This window comes from Papaver somniferum, unplaced genomic scaffold, assembly GCF_003573695.1.
Source record: "Papaver somniferum cultivar HN1 unplaced genomic scaffold, ASM357369v1 unplaced-scaffold_137, whole genome shotgun sequence".
In the NCBI taxonomy this organism is placed as follows: Eukaryota; Viridiplantae; Streptophyta; class Magnoliopsida; order Ranunculales; family Papaveraceae; genus Papaver; species Papaver somniferum.
Genome location: NW_020622934.1, coordinates 16982815 through 17006658, shown reverse-complemented (window position 1 = coordinate 17006658; position 23844 = coordinate 16982815). Strand labels below are relative to the sequence as shown.

Below are 23844 nucleotides of genomic sequence, written 5' to 3'. Positions count from 1 at the left end.
TAAAACGTATCTTATTTTATGGAGTTGATGATAATTAAACCTATATTATTTTGTGGAATCAACTGGGATATTCACTCGACCTAGCCGATTATGGGATATACAAAGTTAAACAAATTTATGAATTTGAACATATTTTCACACTTTTCAAGTAACAAAAATTGCATTCTAGATCGTTTTTGACTTATACATAAAAATTCGTGGTATCAGACTCCGTCATCTATCACATTTGATTCTTAATTTTCCTCGTAAGAATTTTAATTTTGAATATCAGGACCTAAAAAGTCACTTGCAAGTCTAATCTACTAACGCTAACTTTAATTTAGCTTTTAATCTAACAACTAACATTGTATAGAATTTGTTACATTATTTGCATCTCCATGGACTTAAGAACGAATCCATGAACCAAAAAAACTAAGATTATGTAAACCATCACTAATAAGATTATAAGATATTTCATTTCACAACAGTTGGAGATCCAATCAGAGCATTCACTACATTCAAACAATCTCCGCCCAGGTGGATTCAATGAAGCCTTTTTCCTTTACACACTGAAAAGTTTCTATGAGAGCTTTGGCTTCTGCTTCTTCAGCATCTATTGTTTTGGTAGAAGTACATCGCATTCCATTGCAATCACCTGCAGATTTCCTTCGTATTAGTTACATACCATCATTTAGAGGCAAATTTTGGGTCACATGGTAAAATCAGCATCACACATGATAAACTTTGGTTTCAAGATAGATTTTGGTTTCATTGAAAGACAAATTTAGAATCCACCTACTGTGCTAATAATAGACTCAATCCTTATCACTTGCCATTTTCTATGTTTATCCATCACCAATCACGTTTGTTTGATCTTCTGAGATTGGGTTACATTAGAATGCAAAACCATTGAGTCCTTTAATATAATGGAATAGAAACCCAATTCACATATTTATTTGATTGTTAGGAAAGTTAAGAGTGAACACATGGATCACATGACAAATCTATGTGTCATAATTAATTATCGCAGTGATGCAAGTTAATACGATCGGTACAGTTGTAAATAAAATGGTTTCAACTGAATAAACAAAATAATGCAAGTACGTCGTTAAAGACATACGATGACAATGATATAGATAACATAATGTAAGTGCAAGATTACAAAGGACATGATACGTGGTTCGGCATGAATGCTTACATTCATGGGGGTACTGAGAGGTTTTTACCATATGATTAGTAAAATAATTACGAGGTTAAATCGAATGACTTTATTAAGGGAAGGACATGAGTGCAATGTAACTATTCTCCTCTAGTATTCACTTTATCTCTCGTACATTACCTTGGGTCATCGTTGCACGATGATACCTCAATGATATTCTTTCGTCTGATGGTCTGTTTCTCGGCTATCCACACAATGACTTCCATGTGTTATCTTTCCGTTGCATTTAATGTTGATCGTTGGCTCGACCCACGAGAAGAAATCTATCACCAGTGTCTTGTGTTCTTTATGTCAGTTGGTCTAGATCGGGCTCGTCCATTTTGAATTTGTCTGAGGATGCGTAAAGTAGAGTTTGGGGATTATATTATGTTAGTGTGTCCATTCAGTTCTGGTTATATGGCTCCCAGCCTCCCACACGTCCATCTTAGTTGTCACGTGTAGGGTGGTGATCTTATACCCACAGAGAGTCACATTTTGTCGGGCTTCAACCCAGTAAAAAAAGGAAACAGATGCATCTATTTGCAACTCCTTCAGTTCATACTAAAAGAAAGTTAGTTCCATGTCCTGTTATATCAGTATATGATGAAAGAGCAGTTTCCAAACCGCAAAAGATAGATTAAATTACATATGGGGTTTACATGAAAGAGGCCCGCAACCGCAAATGATAGCTTATATTACTTTTTTTTTTTGAAAGAAAAACACACAGATGATCATTAAAAGCCAAAACGGCAAAGAGTTACATCATAACTTTTCAGCTTCAAGCTTGACTCTAACAGACTCAGGGAGATTCATACTCCATTTCCTACTACAATTGTTTGTCCTAGCAAACCTGGCCAGAAGATATGCCACTTGATTACACTTCCTATTTCTAAAGAAAACAACAACATTTCCTAAACAACTAACAAGGTGCTGACACTCTTCAATAATGTTACCATCTTCCCAGGGAGAGATATTGCACAGGCCATTGATGCTATCCATAACCTTCTTATTATCACCTTCCACAATGACATTCTGGATTTGTAGTTGAATGATCTATTGCAGAGCTTTAAGCACAACGACAACTTCAGCCTGAGTTATATCCCTGACTCTCTCTACCAGTGTCCATGCCTCCACTAATTGACCTGTAAAATCTCTTATTATTAGAGAAATTCCGGCATAATGGTTACCAGGCAAAACTGAAGCATCTATATTAATTTTCAGTCTTCCCCTTAAAGGAGGAGACCATATATTCATGATATATCTTCTATTTCCCATATTATTGCTCATGGATCTTAAAACCTGCATCTGAATCAATTGATTGTTAGTATGTATTTTATTCTTATTACAATAAGTGTAAACCCTGGCTTTCAGATTGTTAATGGAACAGTTTTTTCCTTCAAAAACTAGCTCACATCTGGATTTCCATATGAACCACATTGCGATCACAATGAGATTCACATTGCCCTTTCTACCAAAATTGATTCTAGAACCTTTATTGTCCCATGTTTTTATCCATTGCTTAATATCATCTATGTTAGTGAGATCTTGAGCAACATTTGGGAAGATAGCATTCCAAATGCTTCTAGCATAATTGCATTGAATAAGCATGTGAGTAGTGCTCTCCTCTTCTTCTTGACATCTAGTGCATATGCCATCATGGTCTGGATTGTATCTGTTAAGCTTTTGATTGACTGAGAGAATGTTTTGAGCAATTTTCCACAGGAACAACTGACATTTATGAGGAATTTGGAGATGCCATAAGCCTAACCAGAATTTAGCTTCTTCTTCTTTATTTCTGAGGGTTTGATTGTTGTAGCAGAAAATGGCTTTGTAGGTAGAATTCACAGAGAACATATCATTGGTTTTTAAGGACCATTTCATCTTATCCCCTTGTTGAGTAAGAGGGATAATATTCAGAATTTCTTCCACTTGGTCTTGAGTAAAGTATTCTTGAAGGAGACCAATCTTCCAATTTCTTGTATTAAGGTCAATAAACTCTACAACTTTCATGTGATAAGGAATGTCTTCACTGTTTCTGAAATTTTCTTGGATATGTTGGGCAGTGTATCCTTTGATCCAATTGTCTTTGAAAGCATTAACTGACTTACCATCTCCAATTAACCAAATATGAAACTTTTTGATCCATTCTATGCCTTTGCTGATGCTTTTCCAGATAGCAGTTCCACTCTCAGATATGTCTTCATGAAGAATGTTTTGATTTCTGAAGTAGTTAACTTTTAGAATGGTGGCCCATTTCTTATGCTTTTCATTAATTAATATACACGCCAATTTAGTGATCATTGCTTCATTGAAGATCTTCAGATTTTTGAACCCAAGTCCTCCCCATCTTTTGGGGATTGAAACTGCACCCCAAGAGATGAAATAATAACCTCTTCCATTGTTCTTGTTCCACCAGTATTTTCTTTGGGTAACTTCAAGCTGGTTTATAGTTTGTTGAGGAATAATAAAACATCCCATCTGAAATTGAGCCATGGAATTAGTGACAGCCTGAATTTGTGTACTTCTGCCTGCTTGATTCACCATACCAGCCTGCCAGTGTTGAATTCTTGTCTTCATCTTTTCATGGACGTTTTTGAAGCATTTATTTCTCCCTTTGATCATGAATAAGTTAATTCCTAGGTACTTTTCATCCAAAGGCATAGTTTTCATTCCTATCATGTTGCATATGTCAATCTTGATGCCCTCATTTAATCTCTTGCTGAAGTGTATACTGGATTTGTTAAGATTTATCATCTGTCCTGAAGCTTCACAAAATTTATATATGACCTTTTGCAGACTTTCTATAGAAGACCTTTTAGCTGAGGAGAACAATATGCAGTCATCTGCAAAGAAAAGATGTGAAACTGGAGGACCATATCTTGCAGGGTGAATGGGAATTACGTCCTTGTTATCCACTTCATCTTGGATCACCCTACTAAATCTTTCCATACAGATGATGAAGAGATATGGAGACAGGTTATCTCCCTGTTTTAATCCTCTTGTAGGAACCATTGCTTGTATTGGAGAACCATTTAGCAGAATTTAGATAGTAGTGGTTGATATACATTGGTTCACTAGATGGCACCATCTATCACAGAATCCAAGTTTCAGCAAATTTTCATTGATGAAGCTCCATTCCATCATGTCAAAATCTTTTGACATGTCCAATTTAACAGCCACAACTCCATGATAAGATCTTGTGTTCTTCATGTATTGAACAATTTCATGAGCTGTAATGGTATTGTCTAATATATTTCTACCTGGAACATAAGCCGCTTGCCATGGGGATATGATTTTATGGAGGATTGGTTTTAACCTGTTTGTTATGATTTTTGTTATGATTTTGTATGAGATGTTGCATAAACTTATGGGTCTGAAGTCTGAAGGAGTTTGAACACCGATATGCTTTGGGATGAGGGTTTGAAAAGTATGATTTAATTCCTTGAGAAGTTTACCAGTTTTAAAGAACTCCTGCACCATCTGAATAACATTTGTGCTAACAGTCTCCCAATTTTGCTAGTAAAACCCTGCTTGAAAGCCATCTGGGCCTGGAGCAGACCAAGACGTTATTTGGAACACATTTTTCCTGATTTCCTGAGAGGTTGGAACTGCAGTAAGTTTATTGTTTTCCTCTGCAGCGATACATGGACTTATGAGATTCATTATCTCCTCATTCTTTTTAGGATTAGAAGTAGTAGTTATTTCTTGAAAGTTCTCCAACAATATTTGTGTGATTTCTGCTCTTGTATTTTTCCACTCACCATCAGCACTCTTTAGAGAATGGATTTGATTTATCCTCCTTCTATAGTTGGCTTGAGCATGAAAGATCTTTGAGTTTCTGTCTTGGTATCTAATTGTACTTTCTCTTGATTGTTGGTAAGCAATTATGTTCTTCACTTCATAAAGAGATTTAAGTTGTTGTTGACATCTTTGAAGATCCTCCATATTTATCTGAGGCTGATTGATTAAAGCTTGAATTTGATCCTGAACCTCTTTTATTTTTTTATCAATGTCTCCATACTCCTTAACTCTCCATATCTTCAAGCCATTCTTAACTCCTCTTAGCTTGTTTGTGAATTTAAAAGCTTCAGTACCCTTCTTTGAGCAAACCCAGTTTTTCTTGATTTCTTCTTTGCAGGTACTATTTGTGAGCCACTGTTCATAGAATCTGAATGGTTTGCTGAGACTTTCATTTTGAGGATTGGTGTTTAGTAAGATGAGAGCATGATCAGAGCCACATGGGATAAGATTGTTAAGTATTGCATTTGGAAAGATAGTCATCCAGCTGGGTAAACGAAGAGCTCTATCTAATCTGGTTCTGACTTGATTGAGTTGATCTCTATGGTTTGACCATGTGAAAGGGCTACCAGTAAATGGGATATCTATGAGACCAAGCTCTGAAATGGTGTTGGTTATGATTGGATGAGATTGAGTAGGATAGCTTAAATTACATCCTTGAAAAATTATACTCCGTATTTATTCATACAACACCCATCGGAGCTTCACTAAAATTTTCAAACACAATTTACACAAAATATTAATGTGCTATCAGTTGGCCTGCCATTGTTTCTGGAGTTGGCAATATCTGGCCCAACCGGCACTATTTTGACTCACCAAAAGATAAAAATGTATGCATGCGTTATGTAAGACGCACACACCCAGACAAGCAGATTTGGTATAGGACTCGATATTGAATCACTAGAGTCAAACATTATTAGTGCAAACAGATAGTAGTATGATCCGTTGTTTTCTTTTCTCTGTAAATATAGGAACCGAAACTTGCAGCAACGCAGAAGATTAATGAAAGATACCTTCTTAAACTAGACTACAAGGTCCACCGAGACATCCTTTTGTTTCTGGTATATGTGATTATTTCTTTCTTTACAAAAGGTCAGGCCAAACAGTATTCCCAGCTGACAAAAAAGTGAATTAATCTATCTTAGGTGTAAGCTCACTTGATTGACTGTATCTGTATGCAAGTTTGGAATTGGAGATGGATCGCCATTTACAGTGGTGATCTGCCTGCTTAGTGTTTATGTTAGAAGGAAAGAGTACTATGTGATGATGCAAACTCCTCTAATAAGCTACAAAAAGCCCATTAAGCCACCAGGCCAAACTGAGCTCAATCTGAGTGTCTAACAAAACAAAAAGGTGTTAGCTGAACCAATGTAGTCAATTTCGTCCGTACTGGCCGATATATCGGCGATATTACCGGCACCAGTGGTAGAGCGAAACGGAAACAGTGATATGGCGATACGATACTTGACCGATAATATCGGCCGGTACGGGCGAAAAGGATACGACCGATTTGCCCGATATTAGATATTTTCGGAATTAGCTGTGAACACCAGGGTACTTTCGGAATTTTAGTTGAAGGGAAGAGACTAAATCTCATTCTCATCGAATTTTCAGCTCAGAAAACTTCTTCGCAGCCGAAAAAAACTTTCTTCTCAATCTCAATGGTGAGATTCAATTGATTTTTTTTATGCTAACAAGAGGTAGGGGTTTTGATTATTAATCTCTTCTCTTGCTGTTATTTTGTTTTCTTTGTATGAATTATTTGCATCTAATTGTTCTGTGATGAATTTATTTGTTAAATCTCATATATTTTGCCGTAGTTTTCTTTTCCAGTTCTTGCATCTTCAGATCATCATCATAATATACAGCTCAATATTTTCCATTTTTAGTTGGTAATCTTAACTTGGGTTTAAACACAAATTTCTATTTTTGTATGCTTGAACAGAACATCCTATTCATCCCCTCCCTGATTAGACTATCTCATCAGATTAGACAATCTCTCTAGAGCTAGTTGAATGTTTTCTAGTTTTAAGTGGGTGGATGTTCACCTCAGCGTCTCCTATGTATATGTTGTTGTACAGCTAGTCCAACATTTGGTGTAATTTGTGGGAAACTTAAGTCTTGGTGGGTAAAATTAGTTTTTAAACCAAAAACAAATTGGGTATCAACTGAATAATAATAATAATCAATAATGGGAGTGCAAAATTGAGATTTTTCTAATTTTTTATGATACCCCACTGGTTAATTTTATACCTAAATCTTTGTTTGAAAAGTTCAGGAGAATTGCGAATATAGTTGTAGCTTGTGTTTCTTTTTTTTAGCTAGGTTGTAGCTTGTGTTTCATTTACTCCGCTAGCACCTTATACTGCTGGTAGTATTCTCTTTCCGTGATGAATTTATTTGTATCAATATGTTGATAGTTCCCATTTAGTATGCATTTACATACATTATCAGTTAGAAGAAATGAAGAAGTTTGTTAATACATTTAGGGAACATTGGCAAATAGTGATTACTGAACTTTAAAGTTGTGAATTTTCTCCCCCTTTTCCAATTTGAATTTGATACGACGGCTCTTACGTTTTGAATGAACTTGTTTTGTTTTTCAAAAATTGATGATATTTTTATCTTAAGTGTGAAACAAATATTAATTTTAAAAATTATAGATATGAATTTAGAACCGATATTGCATCGATATTTGAAACCGAGATTTCCCTGTACAATGTTGTACCAGTAAACCGGTCTCTGGCCGAGACAAACCCGTATCCGATATTAACTACATTGAGCTGAACATGTCAAGGAAAAAGATGAGCAACTTTTACTACAAGAAAGGTTTTTGAACGAATCAAGCTTCGATTTTATCCCATGCTTCTCCATCAGCTTGTGAGAGTACACGAGGAAGTTTAGCCACAACATCTGCTATAGGAGGTCTTTTCATAGCATCTTCCTGTACACGCATTTCAGCAACAGCAAGAGCTTGAGCAAGTTCATTTTCTGGATGGCACCCTTCCATGGATGGGTCAACAATCTCTTTGAACTTCGTACTATCACTAATATATGGCTGTGTCTGCGAAGTCAAAAAGGTGATAAGTTAAGGAAATGCACAAGAAAAAACATGTGATCAGATTTGAAATGAAGGAATAAATAAACAGTAGACAAAATAAAAAAAGTTCAAAAAGTTACCCAAACAACAATACTGGGCTTCGCAGCCAGATTTTCTTGAATTGCCTTCCGCCCAGTGATCAACTCAAGCAAAACAACCCCAAAACTAAAGATATCATATTGCTTGGTGAGCCTACCGGTCAAACCGTACTCTGGAGCACAATAGTCTAATGTTCCAATCACCATTCTAGAACCCTTGGAGTTATCCCAAGTAGGACCAAGTTTTGCAAAACTGAAATCTAACAGTTTTGGATTAAAATTTTCATAAGTAAAATACTAGATGCTTTGAGGTCTCCAAAAAGTACAGGAGGATCCTTTTGATCATGCAAATATTGTAAAGCCTTGGCAACACCCTTAGCTATCTTCATCCTAGTCTTCCAATCTAGAGGCTTTTTGCCGACTTCATGCCCTACAACCATAAGATCAAATTAGTTGATATAATTGCCTTAACATGTCATGATGCATAAGAAGGTGAGAAATCTAACCATATAATTGAAGATCCAATGACCTATGCGGCATAAATTCATAAATGAAACATAGATCGTCCCCGTTATCATGGAGGCCAATCAACTTGACGAGGTTAGAATGCTCTAAGCGGCTGAGCATTTCAACCTGAGCTAGAAATTCTGCACGTTCTTGTTGGATACTCTTTTTGGTGTTCTTTTTAAGCTTTTTCACTGCAACATCCTAAAACGGCAGTTTACCAAATAATAAATTAAACAGTCATGTACATACTAATTGTTCCTTTTTCATTTGCAAATAAGAAAACTCACCTGGCTGTACCCAAGCTTGCCTTTATATACCCGTCCCAATTTTCCTTCACCTAAAACAAGCTGTGGATCGAAATTGTTAGTGGCGACAATTAGCTCATTTAATTCGAATAGACGAGCATTAGCTGCACCATATTGAAATTCAGCTTGGTTTGCTCTAACACCTTCATGACTTCCTGAAAACAAATCATATACACAGGAAACATCGTTAGATTTTCTTCAGACACCAAAGTCGACGGAAAAACTTCTTCTAAAAGAGGAAAATGAAAAGATGACCAATACGAGAGATGAAGACTGGAAATTTGGAGAAATACTACAAATTTACAAGATAGAGCACCTGTATCGTCTTCTCTGTCTGAAGATTCGCCATCAATCGGTGCAACACGGGGGAAACACCAAAACCTAGTCATATCCAAAGAAAAAGAAGCGTGATGAAATTGGGGGAAGAAGACCGCGTTTGGTTTTAGCGGATTCTATTTTCTAATGATCAATCCTGCCTAGGGTCGCTCAACCTCCCACCTAAACTCATTTGCATTGTTGCTTGGGCTAAGCATTTCCTTACCAGTAATAACATGCAACTGAGACTCCACTTTGGCAAATGGCAACTCAGCAAGATTGTTGATGGTTAGCTTTTGTGCACATTTCTTGTTGCGCAACTCCCAATATGTTACTGGTGTTTAGGGTCAACGTCTCCATCAATAGGACCACATTCACCACTGCAACATGAAGGCATCTTACTCTGAGGGAACCATATCGCGTTGCCAACCAGAAGTGTTGGCATCGCATTGTAGTTGGCAATATCTGGCCCAGCCGGCAGATTGACCCTAACCCTATCAATTTTTAGAATGTATGCACTTCCAGATTCAGAGTTCAGGGAAACAATTCTAGTTTAAACAGCGTACATGTCGCATGGGTTATATACCCGAAGTCCATCACATTGCCAGAAGGAAGAGATCGCTCAAAGCTTTATAAGAGAATTATAGCTAATTGAAACGAAAATACTTTCATAATGAACAGAAGGCTTATTATTCAAAATCCTGCATCAAGATTGACACTACATCATTGTGCACCTTATGTTATGACTAAGAAACGAAATGAACAGAAGACTGATTATTGAATCAATCAAGCATATGTACGAGGATCTCATAGCTAATCCTACTCTGGTCAATGTTGATAGATGGATATTCTCATCATAATATTCTTGATCACTTGGAATAAATGACCACGTTCAGATGATGTATATATCCAACTACTGGTAGAGGATCAGGAATCAGGGCAGTGGTTCTTGCGAATCCCCCAAACGAGACAAATGAAGGTATGCATCAGTTCCTGTAGTCAAAATTCAAGAAGTTATCATATAAGAAACATTTATGGTGCGGACAAGCCAAGATGGAACACTAGAATTCACTTCATAAGAACAAAAAAGAGAATGGAGCTTAACTCACCATATCCTTCCATGGATATGATTTGCAGGTCTCCTCCGAAGTATCTAGCATAAAGACGACTTATTGGAAGCCCATATCCATATCCAGCCATTGTTACTCCATCCGATGATCCCATATCTGAGTACTCATCCAATGGATTTTTAGCTGTGCTGTACAAATAGGTAAAAATTTTGGGCAAGCCACTTCTTGGAATGCCACCACCTTCATCTGAGATCTGTCAAAATTTTCAACAACAGAAATAATCACTAACGCAAATCCATAAAATAGCAGTATTCTGACCCAGCAAAAGATAAAATAGTCACGTACTAAGTACACCCTGACAAGCAGATCTGGTATAGTAATATAATCCTCAATATTGAATCACAAAAGCCAAACATTATTAGTGCAAACAGAACCGTGATACTATTATGATCCGCTGTTTTCTTTTCTCTATAAATAATAGGAAACTGGACTTGCAGGATATGATAGCATCCATATTTGAACGCGGTCCCAAGAAAATAGTAGTGTTTCTGGCTTGGTACAAAGTCATACCAGGTTTTTGAACACATATGCCTGACTACAAGATTTACTTGACTGATAATAGCTATATGCAATGCAGAAGATGCATCAAAGAAACCTTCTCAAACTAGATAATTAAGCACAAACCTTTATCGTGACATCTTCTAACCCATCAGCAACAATAATTCTAACAGGGGGAGCAATTTTGTCTGAATCCATAAATCTTTCTTGGACAGCACGCAGGGAGTTCTTAACTAGCTCAAATACCATCAGATGCAAGTGTGTCGGAACGTACCTGTAATTGTAAAGGACAGAAAATATGTTTGACTACTTTGAAACAATAACCCTATAAATTATCAAAAGGCTCATGACTATAAAACTCAGCTAGTCAAACTAGAGATCTCTCTCTTAGGTATGTTAATCTGCTCTTTTGTGCCCCAAACTTGCATATTTACCCTCTTACGTTTTACACACCGAAATCAAACACCTCGCCTCAACGGAAGTCTGGGTATCTTTTCTAAGAGAAAGGATACAGAGATATTCCCCTATGGTAAGTGGGTAACAGATAGGCTAAACAAATATATTAATATCATGTATTCGCCATACGAGAAGCAAGATAAGGACAACGAACCAGATCTCATGATGAAGGTGCATATAGAAGACATGGATTGAGACTCAGAGAAATCGACTAAAAAAACAGTACAACTCTGAATAGCCTTTCGCTCTGCAAAATCCACCGAGGTTCAGCTGAATTCTGAGTCTCAATCTTAGTCGTCCTTAGTTATTTAATTTGTAAATTATATTGCTAGTCAATGTTATTATCAAGGCTTCCTTAATGGATCAGGAGATTAAGGTACCGCGATCTTAATTATTTATGTATTTCCTAATTGGATCTTCCTTTTGGGGTTAGAAAAACAATGTGCATATATGGTAGAACTTTCAATTCTACACGAGGATTGAAACGAAAATGGAAATTGAAAGACTAACCGCACTGGTTGATCAACGGGGAACATTTAGTTAAAGTTAGGAAGAACGAAATAAGAAAATAAAACCAGTTAAGAACATACGGGAAAGTGAAATTTGGGTCGCCATAGATGTTGATATTAGGTGCACTCCCATACTCACGCATGCATATACAACGAGCATCCTCACTGGCATTCCGTGCTACCTCCATGGGAGACATTTTAGTATGTATATAACCCACACAATCTGGTGCCGGATTAGGATCATGCAAAGCCACATGCTGCCCTGAGGTTCGCCCAAAATCAGAGAAGTTTGGTTAGTAAAGAAACATAACTATGTCAAAGAAATCATCCCTCGAAGTAATTAACCAAGCCAGTAAAACGAAAGAAAGAGGAATACACAGTAAACTAACCAATAAGCATTCGAATCCCAATTCTCGACATGTAAAAACGATCAAGAAATTGGTGGATTTCATCCACAGGTTGCATGATCTTTGGGCTCAAATCTTTCTTCAGTTGCTGAACACCCAAAGCCATCGTTGGCACCACATTATTATGTCTCACTTTAATCATCTTAATCATTTGCGTGAAAGCCAACTCATCATTTGTATCCTTGATCTCCGGAAATGCTCGAAGATCTCGAAAGGAGTCTACGTACCAGTCTCGTACCTAATCACAAAACATACCAAATGAAGAGCTAATTCAAAATCACAAGAGTCTTTCACCACAATCAGAACTCCGTAACAGCACCTTAACACACAAGCAATCACTATGGCAAACATGAACACTACATCTACACGCGATATAAATAGAAACACAAAGCTCCCTCTTGACCAAGACTGGTATGTGCAACACAGTCAGAGAAACATTTTTTGAATATAAAAATCCTAACTAACAAAACTAGTTTTCATTTAGACATTTCACTGAACACATAACGAACAAACAAAATAACCATGACCATGATGAAAGAAATCAAACCCACATTCTAAATGATCAAACTAATCGAAACCCACAAAAAAATCACTCAAATTCATCTAAACCCATGAAAAATAATAAACAGAGTACAAGTAAATGAATTGTACCTGTAAAACAGCAGGTTTACTAGACAAACCATACGGCAAACTCTCCAATTCAATAGCTCTCCTAGCAATTCTAATAGGCAATTCTTTGTGAAGAAATTGAGAAGAAATAAGCAAATTTTTCTCAGTAGGTTTCGACCCGAATTCCATCATATATCTTAAACTCACACCATTTTGTTTCATCAAACCCCATTTATGTACTTCGTCTATTAATGATTTAGAAAACGTCTCTGATAATTTCTTAGCCGCCATGGCTGCTAAACAGAGATAGAGAAAGAGAAATTATGAGAGAAATTTACATGGATAGAGAGACAAAGAAAAGAAAGAAGATCGGAGATTCCAAGATAAAATACACAGAGAGTTTTGTCAGGATTATGGAGAGAAGTGTGATAGAGAGAGATATATCATCCATTTATACTGAGACAGGTGGAGTGTGTAAGCATTGGGAGGGAAAGAAAGATAAAAACGAGGAGGAACCGGAATTAAGAAGATTATTAATGGAAGAAGAAGATTCAAAGAGATAGAGAATAGAAGCAATTAGAAGATTGGTTTTTTTTAGCCGTAGAATCAGATTCTGATACAAAGTAAATTTACATAATAATTTCTGTAGTAAAACTTAATGTCAAGTGTGACATTACATATTAATGCGGTAAGAACAAAAAGAAGTTTTTTAGCCAAGGCCCTAAACTTCCCATCTATTTATGTAGTTTCAAGCTAAAAGCTCAATATAGTACGTTTTGATGTCAGAAGTGGAAGTGTTTTTGTAAATATTTAGTTCGGTTAAATCAGGAGATTATTAAAAGTCTGGCGTTTTTAGGGGTCACTCAAAAGGAATTAGGGGCCAACAATAAAACAAAAAAGGTCACCCAATCCTAAATTGTGTTCACCCCTTATCTTCCATATTTCGTAATGACAAAATTACCCTTCAATATTCGGTAGTTTGAGCAGGATTCGGGTGATAAAAAAATTTGAGGGATTTTTTTTTGCTTTTTCAAACTTTGGTACAACCATAATCGGTAGTAAAGTGTGTTACTTTAACTTCCGAATGTATATTGGTCCCAAAATGAGATTTTTCCAAAATCCTTTAATTTTCGACTTTGGTACAACCATAATCGGTAGTAAAGTGTGTTACTTTAACTTCCGAATGTATATTTGCCCCAAAATGATATTTTGCCAAAATCCTTAAATTTTCGAACTTTGGTACAACCATAATCGGTAGTAAATTGTGTTACTTTAGCCTCCGAATATATTCATTTTTTGAATCTTAGTACTACCATAATCGGTAGTAAATTTAACTTCCGAATGTATATTGTCCCCAAAATGAGATTTTGCCAAAATCCTAAAATTTTCGAACTTTGGTACTACCATAATCGGTAGTAAAGTGTGTTACTTTAACCTCCGAATATACACAATTTTCGAATATTAGTACTACCATAATCGGTAGTAAATTTGACTTCCGAATGTATATTGGCCCCAAAATATGATTTTGCCAAAATCCTAAAATTTTCGAACTTTGGTACTACCATAATCGGTAGTAAAGTGTGTTACTTTAACCTCCGAATATACTAAATTTTCGAATTTTAGTACTACCATAATCGGAAGTGAATTGTGTTAATAAGTGATGTTTATTATCTGCCGATTGTGTTCATGGCCTCAAATTCAAATTTTCAAAACTTAACAAAAGTTTCAAAATTTTCTACTTTCACAATCGGTAGTTAATGGTGTTCATTATCTATCGATTGTGCGTAACTTTTTGTACAGAGAAATTTAATTTTTAGAATCAAGAATAATCGGTAGATATCGATTAATTTACCTACCGATTATGGTTGATATTCTTAAGAAACGAAGAACATCAACCATAATCGGTAGGTAAAGTATATTATTATCTACCGATTATGTTTCTGCTAGTGTAAATCCAAGAACATCAACCATAATCGGTAGGTAAAATAGATAGTTATCTACCGATTATGTTTCTGCTACTGTAAATCCAAGAAAATTTTCGGATCAAATTTTTGATTTCAAGTAATCAAATCCTAATTTTGAATCACAACTACTATCATCTATTCGTTTTGTTTGTTGAACTCCTTTTTTTTTGATGTTCTAAGTTTCAACTTTAAGTTTAATGAATTTTGGGTTTTAATTTTAAACAATCAATCATAACATTTGTTTGATCGATGATCTTTGTTTTCAATCAAAATTAAAATGATGGAAAAAAATTTCAATGGGTGGAAAAGAGAAGAAGAAGTGGAATGATATGATTATGAAAATAAAGGATATAGGTTTAGATTTAGTATAAAGGTGAAGGACAATATAGACAACTTTTTATTTTTAAGACATCCCTTAACCTCCTTCAATGGATGGGAATAAAAAGGTGGCCCCTAATTCTTTTTGGGTGGCCTCTAAAAACGCCAGGATTAAAAGCATTCTGCATCGACAACGATTGTCATTTTTCTAAACGATTATTTACTAGTTAGTTGATTGCAGTCTGATTTGGATGATATTATATTTATTATCCACAACTTTTAATTTTTCGGGAGACATAACCTGTCCAGTAAACGTTATATAACTAATTAAATAGCAGACTTTAAAATACTACTCATAGGAGAGTGACTGTTTTGGGTACTATTATTACTGATTTACTGTATTATTTTTTCCATTCCGGAAAAGATATTTATCACTTTTTTCGTTTTAACCTATTAACCAAAGAGATTATAGAATTGTTATTATGGTAATTCCCATTGGTTTGGGGGCAACATGAAAGCTTTTATAAAAGCAAAGACTTTTAGGTTTTAGAAATTTGAGTAAGCACTGATTAAGGAAGACTTGGGAAATCAGGTCCTGAGATAGCGAGTCTGGGTGAAGTTTCATTAAAGTCGGAATGGGGAATAAAGTAAACTCCAGTCTTTGCAGTGGTTTTGTGGTGAGTGGGAATGGACCACTAGCTGTGAATGGTGATGACTGATGAGATAGTTGTGAGCCATGAATTGGATGTTGTGGTGGAGATCATGTCTTTACTTTTCTCATTTGGATTGGAATCTTGTGGGTCTCCGGTTTGAATATGCACAGCTACCCTGGTCCATACAAAGATAAGCCCTTCTCATCCCTATTTTCCACACAAGTTGTGGAAAAATATTTGGCTGCTCGAATTTTTTTTAATCTAACATGACATTAATAGTTGTAAAGTATGATTATAAACAACAATTAACCAATCCAACAAGTTTGGACAAGCTTTATACAAGTATTATCATAATCAATCATGTATAAGACGGTTGTGATGGTGCTAGTTAAAAAATGTTCAAGCTTAAATATATATGATGTTTTATTTTTCTCATTCAACCTAAACTCCAATGATTTATAAATTAACAATATAATCTGAGTCAATAATGATCAAAGAAATAAACAAAGTTTTTACGCAAAGGAAATAAACAAGTTGCTTAGTTTTATTAAGGAGAAGGGATCTCCTCACACTTTAATTATTACACTATCTCAGACGGTGGACGTCATTTTTACGATTTAAAACCAAATTGTGACGGGTTTGAAGCTAATATTTTGGGGATGTGTTTCTCCTACCAAGTTCGACATGCCTACCAAAAATGAGCTCATTCCGAAATATAAAACCTCACGATCTACCGGTCTTAATTTCGACGGTCAGAAATCCGTAGATTGGAATCTTCTCATTTTCAAAGTAGTGGATGATGGTGTTATACGTTTCGGAATGGGCTCATTTTTGGCAGGGATGTAGAACTTAGTAAAAGAAACACATTCTAGAAATATTAACTTCAAATCCGTCACGATTTGATTTTAAATCACAAAAATGATGTCCAACGTGTGAGATAGTGTGATAATAAAAGGGTGAAGGAATCCTTCTCTTTATTAAGACAATACTATCTTTTTGCATCATTAGGACGTAGTACTACGATCTGTCCATCTTTTCTTGATGGAAAACAACAAGGTGTCCTCACTTCACATTTCACATCAATCGTCAATATTTCTCCGCTTAGTTATTATCCAATCGTCATCCGTTAGGCTTGAGTGTGGCCAAACACACGTGACAGTGTTGGTTATTTTGTCGATAATTAATGACATAAAGATTCACATTTCATACTAAAATTAAGTATTAAAATCGTGGGATGATTATAAACTCAGGTGTGTATGTACACATATATCTCTTTCCATGATAGCATCCAACAAAATGAAATGTGTTTAGTCACGCTACTCACGTTTAATTTGCTCAAATGGAAGACCTTTTCAATAATGTCAGGTTTGTTGCTATCTAACCAAGTATTGACATGGGTCCCAAGCTCCAACATAAAATTTGCTAAAACCGAAATAAGCAAAATGATGCATTCCCTTCGAGAAAGCAGCTTCTAAATGTCAAGTCCAATGTTGAATTCTTCACATGGACACGCACGATTCTAAAGTTGCTTTCGCCCTCGGGCCTTCGCAAGAAACCAAAACCAGAAGTGATGTTTTCCTTCTCGGTAAAGAAAAAGGCTCTAGAAAAGAAAAGGGAAAAAAAAGAGAGCCAAGAGTATTTTTCTATTATTACCTATTTGCCTGTGTGATTGGCTCTAATGGTTCTCCAAGATCCAACATTACGTCTAAGCGTAGTGGAAATTCAAGATTGAAAACAAAGACGTCATCTGATGTATCAACTTAGATCATCATTACGACTATGAATTCAACGGTCTATATAATTCTGATGTTTGAATTTCCATAAAGTATCTTCTACCAGCCATTTGAAATGGCATCTGGTGCTCGACAACCTTAATGGCGTCCTGGTGTTGATTCCATCACACGTTCAAAGAAACAGAATGTTGAAGAATAAACCAAGATACTATGAAGAAGACAAAAGGGATGAACACGTGTTTTTGATACAATAGTATGTATAAACTATGAGAGTTGACAGAATGTGGTTGAATCAACTGGTACAGTTGACATGAAGTGAATGGATAAACAAGAGTTGTTTATCCATGGTACAATTTTTAGAAGTTTACTTGGGTTGCAAGTATTACTGGTTTTGATTCCATGGCGTCCTGGTGTTGATTCCATCACACGTCCAAAGAAACAGAAGAATCCTTGTTGAATTCAACTTAAAAATGACGCAAAAACGACACTTTTGGGGGAGAAAGTTGAATCTTACTCCGCCATTAAAGTAAGCCGAACTAAAAAGAAAAATTGAGGAGAAATGGTTAAAATGTATTAAAAGAAAAATGGACTAAAGTAGTTCTCAGTACACAAGGCATAAGCCCAATGATCTAATATGCATAGAGTTACACTCAGCTACAATCTATCAGGAGCTTTTTCTTTTTCTTATTTTTTTTTAAAAAATAAGGAACCTTTTCATTAATGGAAATTCGAGGTTACAATGAGATTAGAATCGAAAATAAGAGAATACAAAGTAACAAGAACATATTGTAGAAGTACAATACCGAGAAATCAAACAAGAGAAAGAGAAGGATTACCGGAGTAAGACAAATACAAGTATGAATAAGATCCAGTTAAATAGGAGGAAGAATGATTTTTCTCGGAAGGAGATCCCAACCGTTTAGTTTGTTTTTCTTCTTTAAAAAGATATGCTCCCAAAATAGGAGTGATTTTCTCAAATCTCTTGTAACTAGTGATGAAGCTTCCGTCATCAAACAAATCACCGATAAAGATGAAGATTTCGTCGTTGGAACATCACTATCGATCATAGAACCCATCTCAATAACCAAAAACCACCATTAAAGCAAAGATAAACCTCAAAAGAGTAAATATAACCATCATAATGGTGTAGATAAAAAGAAAATATAGTAAAAATTAAGTTAAAACTACTAATTAACCTAGAAGCTTAAGTTAAAACTACTAACCTAGAAATATTGAAAAAATCGGCTTAGATCCGGTCCAAAATGGACCAGGCGGATATGAGTAGAAAGAGTTGTTGTTGATAATTTTGTTGAAGAAGGAGTGGAGAGAGGAGAGGGTGAGATGGAAAAACTTTGTTTTTGGAAGTGATGACTATGAATAAATTTAAAAAAATTTCCTTGAGCACCCCAATGAAATATATAAGATTTGATTTCATTTATCAATATTCCTTATGATTTAGATTTCCGTTTGACATATATTCTTTTGTTTCTTTCACCCATAGTGACCAGCAGATTGCAAATATAAGAAGAGGCCAGATTTTTCTACTTTTATTCCTTCCTTTTCTAAATTTTCAGGCCTTCAATTGAGCAGGGAGTGTACCGGCTTGTACACATCTAATTTTATAGTCCCCAATGAAGTAATCCCAGATTTTTGTGTGAAAAGCTTCACTGCAATAATAGACGATTGACTGATTGTGTACATTGATTGCAGAGGGAACAATTCAAGTTTGTAATTTAAAAGCCTCTCATAATCAAATTGTCAGAAGTTGGAATAACATTTTATGAGGCATCCCACATGAAAGGACCATTGTTGTCGTATTTTGGTGTTGTTAGATTATCAAGTTATAGCATGATTTGGCATTGAACCCACCAGACATGTTGCAAACTAAAGAGTCTTCCTTTGTATCTAAACAAGGTAGCGAACCTAGAAAAGTGAACATCTCTGTTAGATCACTGCTCGGTTGAACTCGCAAGCGTTGTTATCTCAAGCTTGTTTGTCAAGTTTAGTTGATCAAAACTATATACCTGATTTCTAGTCTACTTATAGATATGTCTCGGATTAGGATAGAATGTATAGTTGAGCTTTAGACTTCACATCGTTCACCAATTGAAGACGAATATCTACTGAGGAACTTGGAGGAACTTCATCAGCAAAAGGTATGTGGAGACTAAAACTTATCTATCACTCAAAAGTCTATTCTATTCTATTTCTAATGAGACTAAGTCATATAGCTATACAGACTTTTACATTATACACATTTAATGTTTCGAGCTGAGCTTAACTCGTTTATCTATTTCTCGAAATATGTGTTGGAAGCTTTTTGATTTAGCTATGTTCATCATATTCTTGATGAGTTTAGTTGGACAAAATTTATTTGTTGGAAACTAAATATAATGTCAAAAGATGATCATGTGAAAATTACCTTGAACATCTTATATGATTTGTGTGAGACAGTCATTTGATGTTAGCTTGGGAAATTTCGTATTGATCATTCGATCACTTGAAAACAACTTGAAGCTAATATTTTGTGTGATACAACCATTGTCGTCTTCTAAGGATGTTTCAATGATTGAAATGAGAGTTTAGAACGATTACCCATGTCTGGATACAACACGGTATGCATACCTAGTATGCAAACTGTATTGTGATGATTCAGGTCCGGAACTCTTGTTTGCGTACCTAATATGCGAACGGATTTACCTGAGTTGGGTCCGGAACGGTTGTTCGCAAACCGGGTTTGTGAAAGGCTTGACTAGGCCAAGGTCCGAAACTGCTGTTCACATACCTGGTTGGCGAACACAGTGGTGAAGTTCTAGAATCGGTCATTTCTCATACTCATGAACTAAAATATTTATGATCTAAGGAATGCAATCTTTGCAAACCATGTCTTAATGTTCATGAATTGATTCATGTATAAGTACTTTGTACGATTACAAATCAAACTGATTTAGATTCAATTTATTCATATATTTTTCTATGAGATAGTGAACAATTGAATAACTCTATTTGTAACACAATTAGATTCATTTGATTATCTTTCATGATTGATTGATCTTCATATTTTATCTGGAAGTGTTAGATGAATACGGCTAAGACAAAAGTGTTCATATGGCTAACTTCGGTTAACTGTTATGGAGCCAACTCAATATACACGTTTAGGTACGGTAACCCATATCTAAATGAAGGTATATTTCATTTGTGTATAACAAGATAAGACCATCTAACAGTGGAGATTGATTTCTTTATTTTAAGCAGACTTAGCTTGAATCTTAAATCAGGTTTTCATCTAACGGTGAATATTGAATGCTTTGTTACTAAGCTATCTTAGCTTTGATTGAAAGCAACCCTGATTTCAAAGACCATATAAGGGAGAACTCTAGCAATGGGAAAACCTAATCCCCACACTTCTGTGTGTTCCTAGTTGCGTACTAGAGTCGATTCTATTTTAACCTAGGTTTTTCCAAAACCATTATTAGGTTAACGAATTGAAGTCTTCATTTAGGATTCGTGAAGCCAAATCCAACTATTTTCTCCGTAGTTGTGTATTCTGATCTTACTTGTACTATCTTACTGAGTTTTATTTTCTCTAAGATATACTCGAGATTTATCTCTGATAGGTAAGATATACAAAGTAATCACAAAATTTCTTCGTCTCAGACTCTTGTGATTCCACAATAACTTTTCTTGTTAATCAGTTGTGTTATTGTGAGGTGACTAATATTTTATAGGCTACTCTTCGAGTGTATAAGACCGTATTATTAGTTGGTTCATGTTCACCTTGATTTTATCAAAAGACGGAACAAAAACAGAATAAAAAATAAACATATCTGCGGGAGACAGATTTGTTTCTAAGTCATCGACTTTGGGTCGTAGAAAATCTTAGTTGTGGGTGAGATCAGCTAAGGGAATCAAGTGTGAAAAAGTGGGGGTACAACAACCACACCTGATATTTCGTTTAGCAATCTGTATGGACAACTCCAATACAATTCCAAGAGAATCAACTAGATAGTCAAACTCAATGACATAAAAGTATCCAAGAGTTATATCTCAATTTCTCAAATCAATCTGCAATCGAACAAATAAGAATACGTGAGCCATATCAATATGAGAAATAACTTGGATGGTTCCAAAGACCAATATCCAAGTGTCAATCAATTTCAATCAGCAACCAAAGGTTGGATTTACCAATTGATTGAACTACGCACAAGCTGTGATATTTCAATTATATAAACAAATATAATGCGGAAAAGAAATAACACAGACACCAGATATTTTGTAAACGAGGAAACTGCAAATACTGAAAAACCTCAGGACCTATTCCAGATTGAACACCACACTGTATTAAGCCGTCACAGACACTAGCCTACTACAATATTAACTTCAGACTAGAATGTAGTTGAGCCCCAACCAATATCACACTGATCAAGGTACAGTCACGTTCCTTACGCCTCTGAATCCCAGCAGGACTCTGCGCACTTGATTCCCTTAGCTGATTTCACCCACAACCAAGAGTTGCTACGACCCAAAGCCAAAGACTTATAAACCAATATGTCTCCCATTGTTGATGCTGGATTTTCGGCAAGGGATAAAATCGTAAAATCATGATACTGCATGTTTCTGACCCGGCTTCAGGAATGTATAGACGATTCATATTTTATGATACGTGAACCATTTCACGATCTCTGACTGAGCGAACATTCCTCTCAGAGCTATGATGAATATGTTTCTCGAAAGGCCTCTCATCTGAGCGTTCGATGCTTCACACATTTTATCATCACCTCTACATAAAATCAAAATGATTGGGCGACTCCTAGACATAATGTTTGTTAGATAGCTTAACGCCTTCAGGACGTCACGCTGCTCATTTTTCCCTGACTACGTAGAGAGACCGTGTATAAAATCTCTTAATGATTGGGAGGTTCCTAGGCATAATGCTTGTTAGAGATCTTAACACCTTCAGGACATCACGCTGCTCGTTGTTCACTGACTATACACCCCTCAGAACGAATATGATGCTTCAATTATCTCATATCTCGATTCTGCAAATAGAATAATTCTAGCATGTCATTTATCAACTGACTTCCTAGAAAATAATTTATTCTATCTCATTACTCCATTCCATGGCTGATCCTTAGTTGGATTCCGTAGATTAGTAATAGATAACCATTTTATCTCATTACTTCGTTCCCTGAATTATCAGCTGAATTCTATGGATTAGTAATAGATACTCAATTAATTTTATTGCTCCGTTTCATGACTGATTCTCAAGTGAATTTCATGGATTAGTAATAAATATTCAACAATCGGGCATCTGGGCCACCACCGAGTAAGCTCCGAGAAAATGGTGTGAGTGTACTTAGAAAATAATGCACAAACGAGCACCCGAATGCACTATCGAGCATTCGAAAATATGGACAAACGAGGAAACCTGTGCAAAATGGGGAGGAAAATAATATTAATAAAATAATAAAGAGGCGCCTAAGGGGACCGGTCCCACCGTACGGCCGGTCATGCCGCCGTGGCCGGTCCCGGAACTCTTTAAATTATTTTATATTATTTTATTATTGGGATGAAGACTCCTTCATTTGAGCAAAGTCCCTCGTTTGGGCAAAACTGTGAGATTCTCCATACTTTCCATCAAACGATGAAAAATAGTAAAAAATTGGGAAAGGTTTCACGGGACCGGACCACCTAGCCAGCCGGCCATGCCCTAGTCGTGGCCGGTCCCACACCTTGCAATTCCTTATTTTCTCATATTATTATTTCCTTCATCTTATGAAACTCCATCGTTTGAGCGAAAACCCTAGTTTTTTAATATTTTCTCAAATATTGCTCAAACCATGAAAAAGCCAAAAAGTCAAATGGTCACATGACCGACTAGGCTTCTCGCATTAAAAATTAAAATATTATTATTTTAATATTCTAAAATATCGGTCGCACGAGCAAAGTTCTACTTGCTCATTCGAGCTGAATTGAGAGTTTCAGTCAAGATATCAAACTCTTCTGAAAATCCAAAATATTGCTCGAACGCGCACCAGAAAATACCAAAACTCTCACGTATGGTAACACGGGCATGCCACCTTGACCGACCAAGGTCGGCCCTTAGGCTTTCTAGGAGCCGGTCCCACACTCTTTCATAATTTTGACCTAATTATTTCTCAACAGTTCATATTGGGTCCAAACTCTCTCTAACCGACTTGGGATTTTCTCAATCGACCATCAACTGGTCCCACGACTACCAAGGGCCGGTCCCATGACCCCTTGGTCGGTCCCTCATCTCTCCATAACTAGGTTTTACTACCTAACGCTCAGACTATCATTATTTTA

General features: G+C 35.9%; 2 protein-coding genes and 1 long non-coding RNA gene across 6 annotated transcripts; 1 reads left to right on the top strand and 2 right to left on the bottom strand.

The window, feature by feature from the left end:
• The first annotated feature begins 6614 nt into the window (after positions 1-6614).
• Positions 6615-8166, top strand: LOC113334811. The gene is made up of 2 exons (XR_003352960.1): positions 6615-6675; positions 7707-8166. It is a non-coding gene; the product is annotated as an uncharacterized LOC113334811 (long non-coding RNA).
• LOC113334809 (probable serine/threonine-protein kinase PBL7) lies at positions 7650-9763 on the bottom strand. 4 transcript variants are annotated; one of them, XM_026581024.1, is made up of 7 exons: positions 9467-9763; positions 9242-9306; positions 9069-9080; positions 8908-8967; positions 8620-8821; positions 8156-8543; positions 7650-8039 (listed from the first exon to the last, which is right to left on the bottom strand). In XM_026581024.1, the coding sequence occupies exons 2-6, from the start codon at positions 9272-9274 to the stop codon at positions 8374-8376; spliced, it is 477 nt and encodes a 158-aa protein (XP_026436809.1). In that variant the 5' UTR covers positions 9275-9306; positions 9467-9763; the 3' UTR covers positions 7650-8039; positions 8156-8373. The 4 variants fall into 4 exon arrangements, with proteins under 4 accessions (XP_026436809.1, XP_026436810.1, XP_026436808.1 ...); XM_026581025.1 differs by lacking the exon at positions 9467-9763 and having other exon boundaries at positions 9242-9424; XM_026581023.1 differs by lacking the exon at positions 9467-9763 and having other exon boundaries at positions 8908-9080; positions 9242-9424.
• Positions 9764-9884: 121 nt separating this feature from the next.
• On the bottom strand, positions 9885-13449 carry LOC113334808 (pyruvate dehydrogenase (acetyl-transferring) kinase, mitochondrial-like). The gene is made up of 6 exons (XM_026581022.1): positions 12892-13449; positions 12223-12478; positions 11915-12095; positions 10995-11142; positions 10350-10563; positions 9885-10233 (listed from the first exon to the last, which is right to left on the bottom strand). The coding sequence occupies exons 1-6, from the start codon at positions 13138-13140 to the stop codon at positions 10175-10177; spliced, it is 1107 nt and encodes a 368-aa protein (XP_026436807.1). The 5' UTR covers positions 13141-13449; the 3' UTR covers positions 9885-10174.
• Positions 13450-23844: the final 10395 nt, after the last annotated feature.